The 23,753-nt window shown below is 40.3% G+C and overlaps 1 protein-coding gene across 4 annotated transcripts in view; it reads left to right on the top strand.

Moving 5' to 3' along the window:
* The window catches only part of LOC135509133 (G1/S-specific cyclin-D2-like), a 293,467-nt gene that overhangs the window by 240,785 nt on the left and 28,929 nt on the right, over window positions 1-23,753 (top strand). For 2 of the 4 annotated variants that reach the window (XM_064929530.1, XM_064929529.1), the window contains 2 exons: window positions 17,641-17,856; window positions 21,667-21,826. In XM_064929530.1, the coding sequence (XP_064785602.1) occupies window positions 17,641-17,856; window positions 21,667-21,826 (376 nt within the window). Of the gene's footprint in view, window positions 1-15,893; window positions 16,286-17,640; window positions 17,857-21,666; window positions 21,827-23,753 lie in introns of those variants that run through there. The other 2 variants (XM_064929531.1, XM_064929528.1) reach the window with 2 other exon arrangements.

The raw sequence follows: 23,753 nt of genomic DNA on the forward strand, positions 1-23,753 counted from the left end.
TGTGTAGATTGATGAGGAAAAAAACAATTTAATCAATTTTAAAATAAGGCTGTAACCTTACAAAATCTGGAAAAAGTCAAGGGGACTGAATACTTTCCGAATGCACTGTACTTAAATAAAGGTTAAATAAAAATGTTTTTTTTAAATGATTATTGGATGTAGACCTATAATATACAACTTTATTGTGGGATACAAGTCTGTAGGGGCAGCAGGTAGCCTAGTGGTTAGAGCATTGGGGCAGTAACCAAAAGTTTGCTGGATCGAATCCCCAAGCTGACAAGGTAACAATCTGTTGTTCTGCCCCTGAACAAGGCAGTTAACCCACTGTTCCCGATAGGCTGTCATTGTAAATAAGAACTTGTTCTTAAATGACTTGCCTAGTTAAATAAAGGTTAAGAAAATAATTATAATATGGGATATACATATAGACTTCTGGCTGTTGCAGGATATTACTCGAGAGGCCTCTTTCTTTCTCTTTCTCTCTTTTTTCCCTCTATCTCTCTCAACTTCTCTCTCTCAGCTGTTCTTTTCTCGGCCAGGCTGACTGAGTTAGTGCCTGTGCTGTTAAGGATTTGTTGTGCTGGTATGCAGCAGGAATCTTTGGATCAAGGTAATTTCACACTGTTCAGCATTTTCCCACGCTGTTAACCTTCCCTTTACCTTTGTGCCACTTGGAGAACGAGATAGGGAGCAACACATGTTGCCATTAACCACACACAGCAGCTCTGCAGCCCACAGAGCTGACTTCACCAGCGGGTCAAAAGAACAACTTAATAGATATTGTTTAGAAATTACCATCTGACACTCCAGTTTTCCAAAAGGATTTGATTATTGCAGGCTGATCCAAGTGTGGGATGGTGCAGTGAATTGATGGGTGGTGCTGTAATTATGATGAAGGGAGTTTGATTTGTCATTGCAGAGGTCCAGAGTTTTGGGAGGGAGGCCAGGCTATGGGCCTCACGTTTGTCCTGATCAGATACAATGAAGAGAAGAAGGTGCGTTCTTATTGTACTGAAGAAACGCAACATGCAACAAACGCAACATGCAAAAATGTAAAAGATTTTTACTGAATTACAGTTCATATAAGGAAATCAGTCAAATCATTAGGCCTTAATCTATGGGTTTCATATGACTAGGAATAGAGATATCCATATTTTAGTCACAGATACTTCTAAAAAAAAATAGGTAGGGGTGTGGATTAGAAAACCAGTCCGTATCTGGTATGACCACTGTTTGCCTCATGCAAGCTCGACACATATCCTTCACATAGAGTTGATCAGGCTGTTTATTGTTTCCTGTGTAATGTTGTCCCACTCCTTTTCAATGGCTGTGCAAAGTTGCTGGATATTGGCGGGAACTAGAACATGCTGTTGTACACATCGATCCAGAGCATCCCAAAAATGCTCAATGGGTGACTTGTCTGGTGAGTATGCAGGCCATGAAAGAACTGGGCAATTTTCAGCTTACAGGAATTGTGTACAGATCCTTGAGACATGGGCCCATGCATTATCATGCTGAAACATGAGGTGATGGCGGTGGATGAATGTCACAACAATTTGCCTCAGGATCTTGTCACGGTATCTTTGTGCTTTCAAATTGCCATCAATAAAATGCAATTGTGTTCTTTGTAGTGCTGACCCCATTTAGTCGACTGGTCAATTGTTTGGTCGAGCAGTTGCAAAAAAAATAAAAAATATGGCACATCTTGATTGATGCATGCCTCAGTGGACTAATCCATTGCGAAGGGCACGGAGGTGGCACATAAGTATCATCAGTAGTACATTTACCATTAATTCCCATTATTTCTAATCTACAATGTTTGTTTGGTTACCGTAATTTCTATTAATGCATTCAATATATTATTATTACTGTCTTTTACAGTTCTCATTGTCGGAGTGGACATGATGTTTGCAGTGCACAACCTAGGCTACACTTGTGAGAAACAAGTTTTGGCTTATTTTACTCCATTTACAAATTGTCCATTTATTAATTGCTTTTTCTTTGGAGCGCTCCTGTCAATGTTGAGTAAAGAAGCATACCTGATTACGCATAGAAGTAGGCCTAGGCTACCTGGCCTGGGCGCAAATGTAAGCTGATAAATGTACCATTTGGGGATCTGATAGTATTTCAGATTGTCTTAACTCACCACCACTAACGAGATGTGGAGCTTCTCAAATAAAACATTTATTCAACTCAAACAGCAAGTAAAGTCTGTTTTTACATCCATTGAGAATGACAATAGTTCCTCAATGTAACCTATTTGAAAAATCTTTCCAGCTCTCTCCCTTTCAATAACCACTCAGTGTGAAAGGGAAAAAAGGTCATGCTCTGATCTGGTGGAAACATCATAAAATAGGCCTACTGTACCTGATTACTTCTTATCCCTTGCGCAAATAGTCTACAGCTGTCTGTGTCTGTCCGGAACTCACTGGCAGGTGAAACTCTGAGGGTCCAGAATATTTTATTAGCTCAAGCTTTGGGCTGGATGAGGTTGATAGTTGTTAAAATGTTTCAAGTACCTTGCAGACAATCTATGCGTAGCCAATGTGATTTTTGTTATCAGTGTATATTCTACCTCCAGGCTACAATGTTTTTATTTGTTGGCTTAATGTAGGCTAGTTTTACATCGTTGGCAATGGCAATAGAACTTACTTTTAGATTTGTATAATTTTAATTTAGATTTAGATAGAATAACAAAAATAATAATGACAAGACTTTGAGATACGAAGACTTTATTGTAAAATTAATGAAACTGTTCCAAGAAAATGTGCATATGTACATCAAAACTGGCACCCAGATCGGTAGAAATAGTCAAATAAATTGGCACTCCAAATGGAAAAGGTTGCCGACCCCTGTAGTAGCCTATTATTGGCAACTTCGGGAACGTAATGGCAGAATCTACGAAGGCCAGCAGCAGTGGTAGGAGGTTCAGGAACAGGTTTTTTTCTTCTGGTTAGGCTATCTTGATCTCTGTCTCTCTTGAGTCATTTGTGTGTCTTATTAATTTAATCACAGTATGTTTAAAGCATCAGACAAGCTCAGTAGCCTACATATACAGTAATAGATTTTATTTAAACACATTGGGTGTGTCTATATATGGAGAAAAAATATTTGACCAGTCGATTGGTCGAAAGAAAAGAAGATGCTGTTTCATCTGCTTCTTGATGTGCCACACCTGTCAGGTGGATGGATTATCTTGGTAAAGGACAAATGCTCACTAATAGGAATGCAAACACATTTGGGCACAAAATTTGGGAGAAATAATCATTTTGTTCCAATAGAACATTTCTGGGATCTTTTATTTCAGCTCATGAAACATGGGACCAACACTTTACATGTTGCATTTTATATTTTTGGTTCAGTGTACAGTACCAGTCAATGCTGAGCACTTGTTGGCTGCTTTTCCTTCACTCTGTGGTCCAACTCATCCCAAACCATCTCAATTGGGTTGAGGTTGGGTGATTGTGGAGCCCAGGTCATCTGATGGAGCACTCCATCACTCTCCTTCTTGGTCAAATAAACATTACACAGCCTGGGTGTGTGTTGGGTCATTGTCCTGTTTGAAAACAAATGCTGGTCCCACTAAGCGCAAACAAGATGGGATGGCGTATTGCGGCAGAATGCTGTGGTAGCCATGCTGGTTAAGTGTGCCTTGGATTCTAAATAAATCACAGACAGTGTCACCAGCAAAGCACCATCACACCTCCTCTTCCATGCTTCACAGTGGGAACTACACATGCAGAGATCATCCGTTCACCTACTCTGCGTCTCACAAAGACATGACGGTTGGAGCCAAAAACTCAAATTTGGACTCATCACACCAAAGGACAGATTTCCACCGGTCTAACGTCCATTGCTCATGTTTCTTGGCCCAAGCAAGTCTCTTCTTCTTATTGATGTCCTTTAGTAGTAGTTTCTTTGCAACAATTTGACCATGAAACCTTGATTCAGGCAGTCTCCTCAACAGTTGATGTTGAGATGTGTCTGTTGCTTGAACTCTGTGAAGCATTTATTTGGGCTGCAACTGTCGTGTCTTTGGCATCATTAAAACTGAAGACTGTTCGTTTATGAAATCAATTCTCTTTAATTATTATTATGTGATTATTATAATCATGTAAATATAATTATCCAGGAGGTCATGGCACCAAGGAAAATATTCAGATTACAAAGTTATCATTTTACTAATATAACTTTCAGATGTTTTAATATCTGATCAATTAGTCTTCTAATTATTGAATTATTCTTTACCTCATGTTAGTCTCATTCCAAACCTCGTAAATTGTTGGTTATCTGCATGAACCCAGTCTTCACTAAGAATCATCCATACATCAATTGTCTCAATCGTTTATTTACTAACTAACTAAATAATCACAGAAATGCACACACAAACAAACAAAGTAGATATAGTTACATGGAAATGATAGGGAATGTGCCCTAGTGGGCTATACCGATATCGCAGCTTGGTAGACAAAGGGACTGAGAAGGGTGCGAAAGATAAAAGACACTACAAAGTTGATAATTATAACCATTGAAATGCTAATCCTTTGCACATGAACGCTCACTCATTCGGGAATAATTGCAATCAATACATATATTTACACTTAGTGTGTCATTGTGAGCTCTGTTGGAAGATCATACGCACCACTCTCTGCGTCCCTGGAGTCATTCGTTAACTACTTCAGAGTACCAATCAGAAATGTTGTTATAGAATAGATGTTGTCGACCTTCTCATTCAATGGTATAGAATTCCTAGCTGCAGACTAGTAATTAGTATCAAAGATTTGCTTTTATTCTGTCGGATCGATAGTCTCAGAGTTTAACCACGTGGTATGGTTAAAAGATTCAGCAATCTACTCAAACCGTAGCTCCCTGTGTGAAGAGGTACTGGTCTGGTCTCAAACCTTTGCCCTCTTGTGGTAATCGAGGTAAGCTGGTCTGAAGGGAAATCCTTCAGGTGGGGGTTATATTCGTATCAGCAGAAGAGGACTGTCCCATGATGCCAGGTCAATGCCTGTTCTCATAGGGCAGGCCTATGACCTAGTTAAACTCCAAAGGGAATTGGAGTTTCCTTCATTAAACAGTTTATAATCACATTACATCATTTCACAAATAGTTTCATCTTTACTCATTCATTTTATACAACAATTAGATGCAAGCCTCACAACTGAGACTATTGTATAAACAGAGTTATGGTAATGTGGCTGTATTTTCTCTCTTGAGTTTCACAAGCATTAAACTAAATGGACCAGTCGTAGCGGGATTCTTCCCCGACAGTGTACACATTCTCCAAAACATGGACATTGTTCAGTTCTCAAGTTCTGTGATGTGGAAGAGGTTCCTTTGTTCTCCTGTGAAACGCTCTCTCTATATACTCTGGCCATGAGGAGAGAAACTCCTCTAGGAATTTATGACCTGCCTAACAGAGCCTGGGTGTAGGGGGAAGAGAGAGGTGGTGAGAGAGGGGGATGGTGCTTGCTGTACCCAAAGAGGGCCATGTCATGACATAACTCTAATGAACTTATCCTCTGCAGCAGAGGTATCTCTGGGGTTCCTTTCCTGTGGCGGTCCTCATGAGAGCCAGTTTCATCATAGCACTTGGTTTTTGCGACTGCACTTGAAGAAACTTTCAAAGTTCTTGAAATATTCCGTATTACTGACCTTCATGTCTTAAAGTAATGATGGACTATCATTTCTCTTTGCTTATTTGAGCTGTTCTTGCCATAGTATGGACTTGGTCTTTTACCAAATAGGGCTATCATCTGCATACCACCCCTACCTTGTCACAACATAACTGATGTCACAACTTCCGCCAAAGTCGGTCCCTCTCCTTGTTCGGTCGGTGTTCGGCGGTCAACGTCACCGACCTTCTAGCCATCACTGATCCATTTTTCATTTTCCATTGGTTTTGTCTTGTCTTCCTTCACACCTGATTCCAATCCCATCAATTACATATTGTGTATTTAACCCTCTGTTTCCCATCATGTCCTTGTCGAGAATGTTTGATTGTATGTCTGTGCAAGTTATGTTTTGGTGTGCGATGGGTTTTGTATCCACTTTTATTATTTTGTATATTTTGGTTTTCAGAGTTTTGGGAGCTTTGTGAGTTTTAAACGACTCCGTTTATACCAAATTAGTTCTCCTGCGCCTGACTTCCCTACCACCAACACGCACCGGTTACAACTGATTGGCTCAAACGCATTAAGAAGGAAGGAAATTCCACGCAAATAAATTCATAAAAATCCTACAATGTGATTTTCCGGATTTTTTTCTTAATTTTGTCTGTCATAGTTGAAGTGTACCTATGATGAAAATTACAGGCCTCTCTCATCTTTTTAAGTGGGAGAACTTGCACAATTGGTGGCTGACTAAATACTTTTTTGTCCCACTGTGTGTAATAATTTGTGGATTCCATCACCCATTTCGTATCATATGTTACATTTTAGAATTTATATGATATGTTGCAAATGAGCAAAACGTACAATATGTTACACATTTGGCAATGTACTATATGTTATGAATTTGCAATATGTATGATATATTATGAATTCTAGCTAGGAGGCTAGGTGGCTAACGTTAGCTTGCTGACTAACTTTATTTAGGCTAGGGGTTAGGGTTAGGGCTTAGGTTAAGTTTAAGATTAGGGTTAAGTTTAGGAGTTAGGTTAAAGGGTTAAGGTTAGGGTTAGGGGAAGGGTTAGCTAAAGGGGTTAAGGTTAGGGGAAGGGTTAGCTAACAGGGTTAAGGTTATGATTGTTTCCCGTGCTTGTTCGATGAAGCATAAAGAATTAATGAACATGCACCTGTGGCAATTAAGGTCACAATTATGAAAACTTAGGACACTAAAGAGTCCTTTCTACAGACTCTGAAAAACACCAAAAGAAAGATGCCCAGGGTCCCTGCTCATCTGCGTAAACAAGCCTTAGGCATGCTGCAAGGAGGCATGAGGACTGCAGATGTGGCCAGGGCAATAAATTGCAATGTCCGTACTGTGAGACGCCTAAGACAGCACTACAGTGAGACAGGATGGACAGCTGATGGTCCTCGCAGTGGCAGACCATGCATAACAACACCTGCACAGGATCAGTACATCCGAACATCACACCTGTGTGACAGGTACAGGATGGCAACAACAACTGCCGAGTTACACCAGGAACGCACAATCACTTCATCAGTGCTCAGACTGTCCGCAATAGGCTGAGAGATGCTGGACTTGTAGGCCTGTTGTAAAGTAGGACCTCACCAGACATCACCGGCAACAACATCGCCTATGGGCACAAACCCACCATCGCTGGACCAGACAGGACTGGCAAAAACTGCTCTTCACTGACGAGTCACAGTTTTGTCTCACCAGGGGTGATGGTCGGATTCGCGTTTATTGTCAAAGGAATGAGCGTTATTCCGAGGCCTGTACTCTGGAGCGGGATCGATTTGGAGGTGGAGGGTCTGTCATGGTCTGGGACGGTGTGTCACAGCATCATCGGACTCAGCTTGTTGTCATTGCAGGCAATCTCAATGTTGTGCGTTACAAGGAAGACATCCTCCTCCCTCATGTGGTACCCTTCCTGCTTATCCTGACATGACCCTCGGGCGTGACAATGCCACCAGCCATACAGCTCGTTCTGTGCGTGATTTCCTGCAAGACAGGAATGTCAGTGTTCTGCCATGGCCAGCGAAGAGCCCGGATCTCAATCCCATTGAGCACGTCTGGTACCTGTTGGATCGGAGGGTGAGGGCTAGGGCCATTCCCCCCAGAAAAGTCTGGGAATGTGAAGGTGCCTTGGTGGAAGATTGGTGTAACATCTCACAGCAAGAACTGGCAAATCTGGTGCTGTCCATGAGGAGGAGATGCACGGCAGTACTTATTGCAGCTGGTGGCCACACCAGATACTGACTGTTACTTTTGATTTTGACCCCCCTTTGTTCAAGGACACATTCTTCCATTTCTGTTAGTCACGTGTCTGTGGAACTTGTTCAGTTTATGTCTCAGTTGTTGAATCTTGTAATGTTCATACAAATATTTACACAAGTTAAGTTTGCTAAAAATAAATGCAGTTGACAGTGAGAGGATGTTTCTTTTTCTGCTGAGTTTAGTTGCAAAGTAGTTAAAAAATAATTAAGTAGTTAGTTAAAAAGTAGCCAATGAACTAAAATGCTGAAGTTGTCTGTTATGAGATTCGAACTCACAACCTTTGAGTTGCTTGACATTCATTTGAGTTGCTAGACATTCATGTTATAAGCCCCCCCCTTCATTTTTAAATTACGTAACCATCTGTCTTATGTAACCTTACCAGACGTTATATGAGTTACCCGGATTTACATTTACCAAGTTATGTCTAGTCTATGAGACCAGGCTGGATGTGCAAGTGTGAGCGTGAACATTTGTGTGAACACGTGTGTGTGTGTTTGTGTGTGTGTGTGTGTGTGTGTGTGTGCGCGTGCGCGTGTGCGTGTGCGTGTGTGTGTGTGCGCGTGTGTGCGTGTGTGTGTGTGTCAACTCTACATCTGTGTAAGTGTGTCTTAAACCAGCAACATGTGTTTTATGGTCCTTTTTTAACACTGTTCCATGTTAATATTAGATATACCAGATGAGTCAACACCTGATGGGTATGGATGGAATATTAGAGTGGTATAATTGTTTAAGTAATCTCGTTTATCTTTACTATACCCAGATCCTGATCTCATGTAACATCTGTTTGTGCTGGAGACCTTCGGGGCCCTGTCCTAACCACACACACTGCAGGGAATATGGGGCCCTTACCCACTGTGCGTGTGTGCGTGCCAAATTCAGGTGTTTGCAATGTCACAACAATGAGCACATCAAGCCTTGAAACCCTGTCCATTTTTTTCTGGGTTTCAAAGTCAGTAGAAGAGCATCTTAAATACAGCTGCAGGCAGAAAGGCCTCTGTTTGACAAACATAATGTCAATAGGCAACATTTTCTTTGTTCCCAACAGGGAGAGGTGCATGAATCATACATTAAACATGATTTGTATGAATGCCTCACTCAGAGGCAGCGTTTCTTTCTCTGGGCGATTTGCAGCAGGTGTCAAAATTGGGTGTCACTCAACTTAAACTGTATGCTGTATGATCAGGATTACAGTTGACGTGTTGACAAATATCAATCCATGTATATGTTCTTTTGGATGATTCTGAAGCATTCCCATCAATGAATGCCAAAGTACTTTATTGTTTAATATACAGTTCCAAGTATAAAATAATATAATTTAAAAAAAATTCTGAGCATTCTATTTTTGTATTAGTATTTTAATTAAATTTGATTTAATCTTCAAGCATGTGAGAGAGGAGGGAAGAGTAAATAAAGGTAAATGAATAGCTGACTTCTCTGTTGGCAGAGGGAGGGTTTGTCTCGTTGGTGCTCTACAGACACCCTTATTGTATGTCCCATGCAGGTAGAACAACATCAACTATGTCCTCTCTGTGGAGAGACCCATACGTCCCTCAATGTGCTGTTAGCAACCCCTTTGATAGATTGCTTTTAGTTATAAATGCTTCAACTTGTATTTTTGTTTTACTTTTCAAGAGCTATTTCTTGGATTGATTCAAAAACATATGGGAAGAAATGTGGCTGAAGTTGGTGTTTTTAAGATTTGTTGCATGACAACCAGAATACAGCTACGTGTTATTCATTTATCTTTGTCTGTGTCTAGATCACATCTGTTCCCAAGGTTTTTGTGGCATGCACCTGCAAATACTGTAATATCAGTCATATGATACAAGACTATTGCAACTTTGTAACTGATTGTAACCACCCTCACATAGCATATGAGAATGTTTGAAGCATGTACCTCTTGTCGGCAGCATCAATTCATCTCTCTAACAGGGAGGGTATTCACCTTGCTCCCTCCGACGCCCACCCCTCGCCCCCCCGAAATGTTGGGAGATGACAATTAAACATAGATATTTTGCTCTCTCCCTTGTTTTTGGACTTAATGAGATAAAAACAGGTTTACAGAAATTGCAAGAGGACATCTTTGCATACAGAATGTCTGAGGGAGTTTGGCTGTGAGTACACAGCCCTGGTCATTGGTGCCAAATTTGCATTGTAACATCAATAATAGAATGGTGAGAATAAAGAATAAAACATCCCACAGGTGCATGAGCTTCCAGGGACAACCCTCGTGAATTTAGTAAGTTTGTTTCTAAAACATATCAGAGAATGGAAAGGGGTTGAGAATGTAGCCTGTAACATTCAATTATTCTTAATTCATTCTTAATTTCTTTATTTTTACTTTTTGGATTGTGTGCTTATTGTTGTGTATTGCTAGGTATTTTTACTGCATTGTTGGAGCTAGAAACACAAGCATTTCGCTGCAACTGCGATAACATCTGCAAATCTGTGTATTCAAGCAATAAACTTTGATTAGATTCTTTTTAATCAACTCATTACACATAGTTACTTTCACTAAATAGTCAAATGAGCTGGCTCTCTAGATATCCCTCCTATTGTCTTTCCATGTGTGTGGTTTACAATAGCTTTTACTGGATAGCTTTTTACTATCCATTGCTCTCTGTACACTCTTAGAAAAAAGGGTTCCGTAGGTTTTTTTTACTGTCCCTATAGGAGAACGCTTTTTGGTTCCATGTAGAACCCTCTGTCAAAAGATTTATTCATGGAACCCGATAGTGTTTTACCTGGAACCAAAAAGGGTTCCTCACAGGGTTTTCCTATAGGGACAGCCGTAGGTGAACACTTTTTTTCTAAGAGTGTAGACCAAACTCAGGTCTCTTTTGCTGTGATATTATTCACTTCACCTTTGAGAAATGTGGTCGAAACATATTATAATCGAATCAAATTAATCTGTTTGGCTGAATCAAACATGGATGTATGTGTTCCTAATCTAACGTGTTGTGTTTCAAGCAGACAATTTGGATTGTGTGAAATACGCAGTGTTGGGAGGTTATGCAGACTAAGCTATGGCTAACTGGCTTTCTGGTTCTGTCTATTGTCCAGATAGCCTACAGACTGTACTGTGTCTGCACTCTTTGATTAGGAGGGATACAGGACACTATTATTACACCGTTGTATTTGCACTTCTTTGTTGATATCAGCTAAAACATTACTGTTATGTAAATAAGTCTAACCAATGGAGCATTGCAAACAGCCTGGTATTGTGATATGGATGGACAAGTTATTTCTGTTTTGTTATTGTTTTACTCAGACATCTGCAGTTGTTCAACCACAACAAAATAACAGAAATGCTGTTATAATCTATGAGCATGTGTGAAATAAGCAAATTATAAACATGCATACGATGTTTTGAACGGAAACATTTAGTGTATATTATTGATAGCATATATGGTAGCAACTGATTTCTCATGACCGCCTAATGTGCAGTCTTACTACATGGTTGTTACTACAAGGAGTATTAATGTAATATCTTTTGATGCTTGTGTGTGACAAGCTAAGGAGACTTGTGAGTTACAACAGATGTCCTAGCTCAGGGTAATGCAGGAAATAGAGTTTGCATTGCTTTGTAAGTGTCAACCACATAACTTGCCTGACAAGGTTCTGCTTTATACTCCATAGAATATATTTTTTGATGACAATGTCAGGGGAGTTCTTAATGTTAAAACGTCTTAATTAACTCTTTGAATTACCGTATGAGTGAATGGTGAGTTTGTTACACCAGTACATTACTTTGCAGTGTTTGGAGTCAGCCAATGAGGCAGTTAGTGAATGGTGAACACATGTAAACACAGAGTGGGGTGGAGTCACTAGTTGGACCTCCTATCAATTGGCATTAACACTGTATGCACATGTTTTATGTCATACAAAACTTCTGATCCTGTCATGGTTGATTTATTCTAATGTTTTATTACGTCAAGAATATGTTGTATTTATTTGGTAATTTTTTAGGAACATTTCCTCCGCTTTTCACAGTTATCACATCTAACACAACACTTTTTGGGTTTCAATTGCTGCTTTTAAAATGTTCACCCCCAGGCGAAAAGTATGGAATAAGAGAACAAACGCTATTTCTATAAATAACATTAGTGTATATATATTAATTTAGGAAATTAAATAGTGAACTTTATTATTGTTGTTATGGTATAAATAATTGAATGGTTTAATTTGATTATATTTAATCAACCCATTCTTTAAACACTATTAACAAGGTTATTGTTAACATTGAAACAGTATTTTAAAAATAATTTCAAATATAAACCTTAATAAAAGGACAAATATAATATATATTGGTGCATACAGTCTGAAATTATATGAAGTCATTCAAACCAAGAACCTACAGAGTGGATTTGCCTCTTTCTACCTTTTGCCCTCTAATATGGTCTGTGAGACATCTAGTCTGTTCGATGTATTAGATTTTTCATGTGTAAGTGAATAACAAACTGTGTTTTTGTGTTTTCATATAGGCCTATGTTAATTATCTGGTTAGAAAGATGTTATTCTTTCATTGCAGAACTGCACTAATACCAGCTTGCAGCTGTGGCACTCGGCTGCAGGTGTGTTAGAATTATCTATAGGAAGCAACATTCCATGTGTTTTCAAAGCATACTTCTATCACCTGCCATAACTGGGTTTATCTAGAAATCAGCCAACATTCAAACAACCTCATTTAGTAACATTATGGAAATGGCATATTTTCAGAATTCCTTTTTCAACCTGTTTGAAAATGATTTTGTAATAGTTTCAAATACAGTTCCATGTAGCAGCCCAATGAACACATTATGGTTGTTTAATTTTATGTATAATGTATATGTAAACATGCTCAAAGGGAGGATAAACAATATTTCTCAGAAATATACTATGAACAGTTGTTGAGAAATTATCAACATTTATGAATTTGAAAGTACAACCTATGTTTGTTGGTATAGACATTCTAGATGGTTTTCAGTTCAAATATGTACATTTTCAGAATTTAGAATGTTAAAAGGTTTCTTTTTCTTTAGATTGTTTATAGTCTATTGCTGTAATTTGTAGAACATTGAAACGTTAAACTCATAAAGTTCCTTCCAAAATTCCCATGTCTGTTAATTTCACACATTTTGAAAACATCATAATTCGTGTTTTGATGTCAGCAACCTACTTGTGCCTTAAGTATGCTGCCTAGCTTACCCCACACTTGCATTATCTTCCCGTTATTTCAAAACCTTATGTAGGCTGTTTCATACCACTTTGAGTAAACTTTGAGACAAACCATTGCAGTCACGGGTCAGATATGAGATGAGATAACTTTTCAAACTTCCCTATCAAATCAAAATAAAGTTTGAAACAAATGTTGCAATATTCTTTAGTTTGTGTCTCATTGGATATCATGTTAATTGCATGCATCTGGGAAATAATGTCGCGCCTCCGCTGCGTTTGACTCTCCTCAGAGCCTGCGGTGACGTCATTATTCCGCGAAAATACAGCATGGTTCTTTCAGACTACAGTGCTGAGCCGCTACTGTAGTCTTAGAATGATTGTCGAATGGTATGTGTTTGCTGATTAGCTTTTTGCATTTGTTCGATGACATTGTAAACTTTAACCTTAGCATCATAAGAAATCTACCATAACTTGGAGATTGGGGATTTTAATGTTCAAAGTGTTGTGTTCCCAAGAGAGTTTAAACACTACATTTTCCATTTGATAATATCTGCAGCAAAACGATTGTCTTTGTTGGTAGTAAGAACACAAATGGGCTTATTGGGCTGTCTTTATTTTCCACTTTGTTTAACATGCTGTCCAAGAAATGGACATAAAAAAGTAATGTCTGATGGCAGTGACAGGTGCATGAGCAAGTCATGAGATGCAGAGGCAATCAGAACACGAACAACCTAAAATAAGTCCCCATTTTGAAAGCCGAAATATGATATAGAGTTTGAAATATGAATTAATGGATATTATAACAAATGCATATTGACACCCGAGGAGGTGGTGGAGAAGCATGGCCATCAAGGTGCTTCACAAGCGTATCTGTCTGGCAAAGTAGAAACTTCAATTGGACATGATTGTTCGCATGTTGGCTCAATGTAGTCTACTACTGCATCGTTTCATGCATTCTATGTGTGAGCCTTTAAGATCAGTCATTATGGCACAAATGGGTTTGCACGATGTAAATAATTTATCCAAAAATAATTCATTGAAATGCGTCAGGGACACGATAAATATCTGGGGGAACTCCCCCTATACACTGCCACAAAACGAGCAACTTTCTGGATGTGTAGGCTAGTAGTCTATACTATTGTTCGTTGAAAAACATCCCTTATTATCTTCGATGTAGTCGTTCTTGTCGTCCAGAACATTCCGACAGAGAGGGGGGGGTTAATCACTCAGTGTCTCATTCATGTAGTTGTAATATTTGTGGTTGTCATAACCTATTATGTTGTTATCATGGAACCAATTAAGAAGCAGTTATAGCCTCAGCCTAGGCTATATTTCTCTAATTATAATTAACAAGTTATAGAAATGTTGATATTTATTGTAGTAGCTTAGCCTGCTTGTCGAACTTCTTACTTTTAAAAGTCTAACTGTTTTTTAGTTAAAACTTTAAACCGTGTGTGATGTGGAGGTTTCATCCATTTGGAATGTGTTGCTTTGCCATGTCTTAGATTGCTTGTTGTTGGATGCAATTTTACGATTTCTATCTATGCTAGGGGGAAAATAACATCAGCTAATCGTGTGAATTGATAAATAGTTAGTTATTGTAGGAGTTGGACCGCCCTGGTTCTCCGAGTATAGCCTATGCAATAGAATTCTGCCCAGTAACAATCGGCAAGCCTCGGTCACGCGCAGAAGACCTATTGGCTATATGCAAATTGTGACATGGGAGGAAACTATCTTGAGACAAAAAAATGCTTTAAAGAGACATTTCCCACTTCTCTCACAAGTACAAGAACAAAGGTGTTGCCATTCAGACCGATAGAGACGCCCACTCGAATGGAATTTAACAACTTTGAGCGCAGCGGAAGACTGCCCCCTCTGTATATGAAAGACAATCCATGCAGGATAGTCTAGTTGACTCATCTTTGGGGGTAGAATATTATTAGAGACTAAGCTTTTTTGGGCAAACTATCAGTTCTGCTTTAAGCTCCTCCAACATTACACTGTAGCATATTTAAGAGACCTTTATCAAGGCATAATACCTGGAATTAAGTATTGGACATGGGTCCTATGTGTATCGTTCTGCATATGAGTGTAATGATCACAACCTCAACCACATGGATTATATTTATATATGAATACATGCAGTTGTCCAATACAGAGCATGGGCTGTCATCGTGGTGTTATCTATAAGAGAAGTTTGTCGCAACAGCTTTTTTATGCTGCATTGCATTTCCTAGAAAGCTATCTCATTCAACCACAAGCGAGCTGTTGCTATATAAAAGATAGTTATGCGTGACCTTTGTGTGTGTGTGTGTGTGTGTGTCGGGGAGAGCGAGAGGGAGCGCGGGGCGATTAGAAGTTTATCAAGTGCATTCGAAAAAACAACAGAGCAAGCAAATCAACAAGGATACTTTTTTTTGTTGATAAACTGAAATACAAAAATAAAATTAGCCTAATGCATGTTTATGAAGTTGTCAACTTGGGTACATTGCTATTTCTGTATTCATAGCCTAGCCCTAGGCTACATCCCCTCTGAAGGCAGAAAAACTGTACCCCTGACGAGTTTGAACTCTAACACTTGCTAAATGGATAAATTGTTCCAGTTATATAGCCTATATTATCCGAGTACATTTTCTCAATTTGTTCCTGTGACGCATGGTTGGGGTTTTAATTGTGGTAATATTGTCATGATAAAATAAAATTAATATGAAGTATGAAGTTGTCATCTAAAAGTGGAGAGAAAAGAGGAACAAATGTTTGAGTAACTGCTCAACAGTGTGGTCTGCGCTGCTGCTCGCGTCACTTTGGTCGGAAAAGGCAGGCTTAAAATGTAACGCCAGAAGAAAGTAGAAGCGAACTGAGGGGGAGAGGAAAAAGTTCGCAAGGAGAGGCAGGACTACTCTTGGGAGCCCTGCAGTCTCACTTTTATGCCTCCAAAATACGTTCCTTCCAGTTTCTTTGCATCTAGCAATATTGTTTAGTATTATCACAAGAATAATCCGGCTTTGTAAAAACTGAAACGACCATGGAGCTGCTTTGCCTCGAAATGGACACCATTTTAAGAGCTCGTCCTGATCCGAATATTCTGTGTGATGATAGGGTATTACAAAGCCTGTTGACCATTGAAGAACGATTTATTCCCCAATGTTCTTATTTCAAGTGCGTTCAGAAAGATATTCAGCCATTTATGCGGAGGATGGTTGCTACTTGGATGCTGGAGGTTTGTACCGAAATACTCTGTAGGCTCACGACTCATCAAAACACACTCAAATCGGACCTATCGCTCTGTCATTTTGTCCAGTTTGCATGGTGTAAGAAAGAGGAGGGTTGCACATCACATTGCCGAATATACAATCCTGATAGCCTATAATTAGTTTATTTTATTAATATGGTTTTATTTTTTGAACCAAGTCACTGACGATTACGTCTCAGATACATTGACAGGTGGTTACAGTGGTGTAGTCTTTCACCAGATAAAGCTTTTCTTTGCATCGGTCGGATCTAGGAAAGGTGCACGGCATTATTTGTTATATATTTTAAAATTGCCTAAATATGTCCATGCACACGTATGCAGTTCAATGCTAGCCCTATTCTAGCCTATATTCTAACGCCATGTTGTTTTTCTCTGGAACTGTTGCAGTTTTTCTGACGATTTTACAGATCATAAACGCTATACCTGTTCTTGATACGTGGCATAAATGAAAGAGCAGTATCTAAACTACATAGTCATCATTGAAATTAATGCGAAATATTGATCAAACATTTTCTATTTATTTTTTAAATATTGGATCGCGGAAGGGGTGCGGGCCTTTCTGTCCCTCTGGTCTCCTCATTGAAATCCGTCACCCAGGAATTAAGTTAGATTTTTTACAATTGGTTTGACATAATATGTTGGGAATTGTCTGAATAGAAACCTGACCGTCAGAGCTTTATTTTCATGGAAGAGTTATTTTACTGACATTCATGAAATATTTTATATTCATTTTTGAAAATATATTTCGACCTGGCGGTGACGCACTCGAGAACAGCCACATGCTACTTCGTTTTACATTTGACAATTATTTCGCATTTGTCTTCAAATTACATGTTTATCAATTGTCGGGTCTGATGTGAAAGACATTGGTGTTCATTATGATGTGAAAATTATAGGTGTAGACAATTTATTTATATTTTTAAATATTTTAGGAAAATATGACGAAGGAAAAAAGAGGTTCCGTACTGTGCTGCATGGGTGTTTTTTTGGCTGGGGTAATTGTGACTTGAATTCATTTCTTACTGAAGGAATGTGATTCTATTGACAGCCTGTGCCTGAAAGCTTTTTCAAACATTGAAAATAATCGTATTTAGAATTTATTGATGATGTCGCAACAACTCTGGGTGGGGCTCAATTATTGGCCAGGTCCCAAAGGTTTTCGACGAATTTATATGCATATCTGGCTGTTACATTATTTCCTTAATTTCGTTATCATTTTTATGTTTCACATGTATTGAACACATTATAGGTAATTGAAATAACTGGAATTTGATGATGCCAATTGCTGCACATTGTCACATGTCACCTCTCTCTCTCTCTAGGTTTGTGAAGAACAGAAGTGTGAGGAAGAGGTTTTTCCCTTGGCAATGAACTACTTAGACAGATTTTTAGCTGTGGTTCCAACCAGAAAGTGTGATCTGCAACTTCTTGGAGCAGTTTGCATGTTCCTTGCATCCAAATTGAAAGAAACTCGTCCATTAACTGCAGACAAACTCTGCATCTACACTGATAACTCCATCAGACCACAGGAGCTGCTGGTAAGCAACAGTTGGTTTCTGCCAGCAAAGTTATGAGTTACATTTCAGATTGTTATTGTTGGTTTTGTCAAATATGAAACTCATGGCTATTTGTCAATGTTTATGTTATGGGCCAAAAGCCACCTCCATATATGTTTTATATTTATTCATATTATATATGCTACTGTCCATTTTCTCTAAGGATAAACTATTATGGAATATAATTCACTGAAATCATCAGCTAACCTAGATTAAATGTTTGGCCCCATCACTCTAGGAATGACCCAGAGTGCTTTGTCCCCCAAGAGTTATACTGTACTACAGGTAACTGCCAAAATAAAGGAAACACCCACATTAAATGTGTTAATAGGGCGTTGAGCCACCACAAGCTGCCAGCACAGCTTCAATGCGCCTTGGCATAGATTCTACAAGTGTCTGGAACTCTATTGGAGGGATGAGACACAATTCTTCCACAAAAATTATATAATTTGTTGATTGTGGTGGAAAATGCTGTCTCAGGTGCCGCTCCAGAATCTCCCATAAGTGTCCAATTGTGTTGAGATCTGGTGACTGAGACACACCCTTTAAACCCCCTAATGTCTTTTGAGACCCCTCTTTCAAGGTCACTGAACTCTTCTAGCCATGGTAGTCAAAATTATGGCAAGATGGGGTGTTAATTGCTTAATTAACTCAGGAACCATACCTGTGTGGAAGCACCTGCTTTCACTATACTTTGTATTTTTGATTTACTCAAGTGTTTCCTTTATTTTGGCAGTTATCTGTATATTGGACTGTACAGTAGGTTTTTGTACAGTGGTCTCCATCACCATCTAGTGGCAAATATTTGTAGTAGAACAAGGTCAGCCGTTGAACTGAAGCCAAGGTTTAGATCTGTGGAGTGATTGATCTTTAGAGACTTCTGTCTACAGAGAGGAAGTCTCCCATATTGATGGTCCTGGCAAACAGAATGTTGTCTTTGACCTCCAGTTTGCTCCACTCAAGGTTTGACATAGATGTCCTCAAAGAATGGACACTTACAGGTTTTTGTAGATCCTGCTTCAAAAAGTACTTTTTCCAATGTGTTAGAAAACAATGCTTATTACTTGCATACAGTACATTACAATTTTGCATTGGATGTCTTGGTTGTAGGCGCTCACAATGAGGTTTCACTTGACCTGGTGTGGGTACATCCTGCTTGTCTCGGTTAGGGTTTCTGCTGCAGTCATTGGTACCCCAAAGTTAGAGCCTTTGGCAATCTCGTAGGGTCATGGTGGACCCAAGTGGTGGTGAACATTTAAATAGTCAGTTTCTCACATCAAAAGTATTTCCTCTGCGACCCTACATAAACATTCTTTAGTAAACAATAGTCAATCCCACCCATGTTGTGAAAGAAGCCGCATATTATTCAGCTTGGGGGCTGCCTGGGCCTGACCCACCTCCTCAGTTGATTGCTGATCCCAATGTTGTGGTACTAAATATGTATGGGTTGGAGAGGCCAGCCATTCCCTGTGATGACAGGTCCTGCATCAGTGGTCTTCGGGGCTGAGTCTGTCCCTCCTATCTCTCATTGGTTGTTATTGTATTACTTGCTGACAGAAGCATGATCAACATCAGGTGAAGATTCATATTTAGCTGGGAACTGGGCTGGGCTGAGCTGTATCCACCCATACATGCTGTTTAGGCATGGGTCAGAGGAATACCATGTTTCTGAGATGGTTTCATGAGGGTTGCCTGGTCGTGTTCACAATTAGCTTCTCTTTAAGGCAATCTTTTGTCTGACAGATACAGGAAACAGGAGATCAGCTGCTCGGCCCATGTGATCGTTTTTTTGTCCCCATCTTTGGTAACAATTTCTTGTAAAATAAACCACAATGTCACCCAGAAGGTGGGACCGGAGGCACCAGCAGAAGGAAGTGGGTGCCTGCATGGAGGGTGTGTTGCAAGGTTTTGCCACAGCTTGCTCTCTCTCTCTCTCGCACTCTCTCAGCTTGTGTCTGTCAGCTCGTGTCTGTTTTCTACCACAGTAGAAAGCAGACCTCTAATGATAGAGAGGGGAAACACTGCAGAGTGTGGACAAGAGTCAGGGCCATCTATCTATACGATTCCTCATTGATTCCTTGAATTCTAACCGCAGCATCACATTTGTCAACGGCCTATTTCTCAGCGGTATCTGTGGCATTCTTATGGAGTGACTCACTGAACCTTAGCAGTTTTTTACTGTTTTTGTAAGTTGATAGGGAAACACAACACCCTGTGAAACTGAAGTGGGGATATCATAGGGATGTATCATAGTGTGTGGTCCCCTTTCAGAGGAGAGAGAGATGCAGTTCACCTGATATTGGGAATGAGATTTGGTCATCGGTTCAAAATTACTGATATACAGTTCACCTGATATTGGGAATGAGGTCTGGTCATCGGTTCAGAATCACCCTGTCGTGGAGTTTTAAAGGCAGTTAATGGCTGCCATATTGGACCTGCGTTGTCTCATGACTAAGAACCATGTGACTCTCTGAAGGGGAAATCACTAGCATCCCAGGTCCTAGGCACAAGGACAGTCGCAAACCACAAAATTCCTCCCAAATTAGTCACCAGCTCCTTCCGTTACTCATCCTTTCTTCTCTAAGAAACAAGGACAACCGTATAACTCAAACAACCTCCCACCCCCCCCAAGAAAAATAAAACCATGTGATTTTAAGATAGGCCTAAATGTCATTGGCTATTACTGATAGACATGGGGATTGTGTAGTTGAGGATACTGCTCACGATTGAACAAGTTCAAGTTGATTAGTTTTAGGGAAACTGTCATTCTGTTTATAGTTTTGCTAGGTGGGGATATTTTTTTTAGCCTCTCCTTTTATGCTGTTCACATCAAATATTAGGTATACACTTGTTTTGTCTGTGTGCCAGGTGAGCTGTAAAATCGTTGTAAATTAGCTCTGTTTGTTTAACATTATCAATTTGATTTTCAGAGAAGGTGTCAATTTGAATTTAGCTAGGTGCTCAAAGTAGCAAAACAGGTCCTAACTGTGGTAACTTAATAGCTTCCAACAGGTTATGACAAAGGTTAAATTATGCTATCCTGTGCTAACCTATTTGCTGTGCATTTTGTCTTGCATTTGTACTTGTATAATCAATACTGTTTATAAGACCATGGTACTTCTTGCTGCCTACGGAGCAGCAAGAGAAATTGCCTCTGTCTACCCGAGTACTCCGTTCTGCCACCTCTTGTCTCCTGGCTCTACCACCCCTGCCAAAGGGCAGCTTCTGTGTCCTGGCACCCCAATGATGGAACCAGCTTCCCCCTGAAGACAGGAAGGGACTCTGCTGTCCTATCTCCCAAAAACATCTGAAACCCTGCCCTCTATTTTAGATAATCGCACAGCCCCCCCCTCATTTTCCTCTTACTAGCTGACTTTGCTGACAGCCACTTTATTGAGGAAAAAAGTACTTGCTGTGATATGTGGTTGTCCCACCTAGCTATCTTAAGATGAATGCACTAACTGTAAGTTGCTGTGGATAAGAGCATGTGCTAAATTATTAAATGTAAATGTATTGTAAAAATGTTTTAAAAAATCTAAATAGATTGTTGACCAAATGATCAACCATATAGGAACCTATTCATTGCCTCTGTTGGCTTGTGCATGTTAGTGAGAGCTAGTTTTAGAGTCCCTATCTCCCCCCTCCTCCCTCATCCAACCTGGCTCAGTCTCAGCTAGGCTGGTGCCATGTATATACAGTATGTTTAGCCTTGTTGCCGCTCTCATTCTAAAACAGTGTCTCTCCTCTCTCTCTTTTGCTCTCTCGCTCTCTTTCTCTCGCTTTCTGTTTCAGGAGTGGGAGCTGGTGGTGTTGGGGAAGTTGAAGTGGAACCTGGCGGCTGTCACACCAAACGACTTCATCGAACACATCGTGAGGAAGCTGCCGTTGCCCGAGGACAAGCTGGCGCTGATACGTAAACATGTGCAGACCTTCATCGCCCTCTGCGCCACAGGTATGTTGCATCCTTTATTGATACTAAAGTCTCACTGGTGGATATTTATGTCATCAAATGATGAGCCAATGTGGGTTGCCATCTGATCACTTTTGGCTCCCATGCCAGATTTTGTAAGTCAAAACGATAATGGATGTGCTGCCAAGTCAATTAGGTGCTGATGTCTTGCGTCAACATAGTTGCAAAATATCCTTGTCTCCCCTTCTTTCGACTCAAAATCAAAATATCCTTTCTGAGCAACAATGACTGGCGGAGACCCCATTCAGGTAGCTTTGTGGGCCCCCCGTCAATGTGGTGTCATTTCACTTAAGTGAGATGGATTACCTCAATGTGAAAATATGTGGGGCTTAGAAAAGCATGTGTCATTGAAGGACCTGTCTCTGTGAGAGTCTCATGTCCATCATGTTTCCCCCAGCTGTGGCGGCTGGTACGGTCATGTTCTGGAGGCATATCAGTGGCTATCAGAGAATAGAGTGACACTTCAAAGGACAGCAGCCTGGTTTAAAGGACATTCCTGTGTTCTTGTGTGCTCTGGGACCAAGGGAGGACCTGATGGGGGTGGGACTGGGCATTGTCCCCTCCGCTCTCCAGGGTGGATTGTTTCTTCAAGATCAAACATCAAGTTGTGAGAGGAGATTCTCTAAATATGATCTGAAAATCTAGAGGAGGGTGAGCGCAAAGAAAGAAAGAGATGAGGAGGAGTATATTGTTCCCGCATAGTGAGGCCTGTCATGTTTTCATATCTGTCCGTTTCCCTCTCTTACGCCTCCCTACTGCTTGAGGGCATGATGACTTTCCCATGTTCAGGGTGTGTTTGTGGGGCAGGTTCTCCCAGCACACAGCCCAGCAGTATGGGGGGTAATGGGATCCAGAGCTGCAGCAAGGCCCCCCTCTCCCTCCCTGGCTCCTCTGGACTCCACCCCAGGGTCCCACCTCTGGCCCCACAGGAATGCCCCCTACACTCCCTTATGGGTGAGATCCATGTGGTGGTAGAGGAGTGTGTGTATGGATGGATGGGAGTTACGGTGACAGGTCTCTAAACATTGCCACTTTTGATGTAGAATCCCTTTTCTGATTGTGCAATTGATATTGTATGTTGTGAAAGACAGAGCACATTGATGGTCTCCATGGGAACTGGCCCCATTGTTCTCCATTTGTCTCTGTGCCTCTCTCTTTTTGTTTCTCTCTTTTTCGTTCTCTCTTCATGCTCTCCTTTATGTTCTGTGCCATTGGAGTGATGAATGTAAGGGAACGACTGTGTCAGTGATCAGACCTATTCCCAAAGCAACATTGCACAAGGCTCCCAGTGCACTTGGTCCACAATTGCTTCAGTGAGGCAGTGGATATACATTTATGAGTCTTGTGGAGGGAGATGTCTTCCTGATGTCTTGTAGAAGGAAGCCTTGTTGCCGATAACTAGGATTAGCAGCAGGCTATTTTGTCTTCATACTCCTCAGATTTCAGATTCATATGTAGGCAAAGAGCATGTTGAACAATTTGGTGCATCTGAAGATCTCTGGGAATTCAAAACCCATTTTGTGCAATGTTCCCAGCCATAAATCAACTCAACTATCTTGTGAGATTCCTCCCTGAGAATCTCCCTCCAGACATGCTTAGAAGGTGAAGCTGGAGGAGGAAGTTTCTAGGGCTTTGCTATTTGCAAGACAGTTGACAACAGATCTCCTGGGGTCTCAGTATTTCATGCATAGAAGTGATTCAACTCACCCCCACCTCCACCCCCTCTTCTTGGAAAATGTGCATAAACCAACCCTTCTGTATTTGACTGAGAGAGTGGAGAGGTAGAGAGAAAAAAAGGCTCTAATTTTTAATGGTTCCTCTCTTTTGATGGAAAAGTTCTGTTCGAGGCACTCTGTGGGGATTTGGTCAGGTGGCTGTGGGCTGGGAGGCGCAGGCTGGTTTAGTATTA

This window comes from Oncorhynchus masou, chromosome 22, assembly GCF_036934945.1.
Source record: "Oncorhynchus masou masou isolate Uvic2021 chromosome 22, UVic_Omas_1.1, whole genome shotgun sequence".
Taxonomy (NCBI): Eukaryota; Metazoa; Chordata; class Actinopteri; order Salmoniformes; family Salmonidae; genus Oncorhynchus; species Oncorhynchus masou.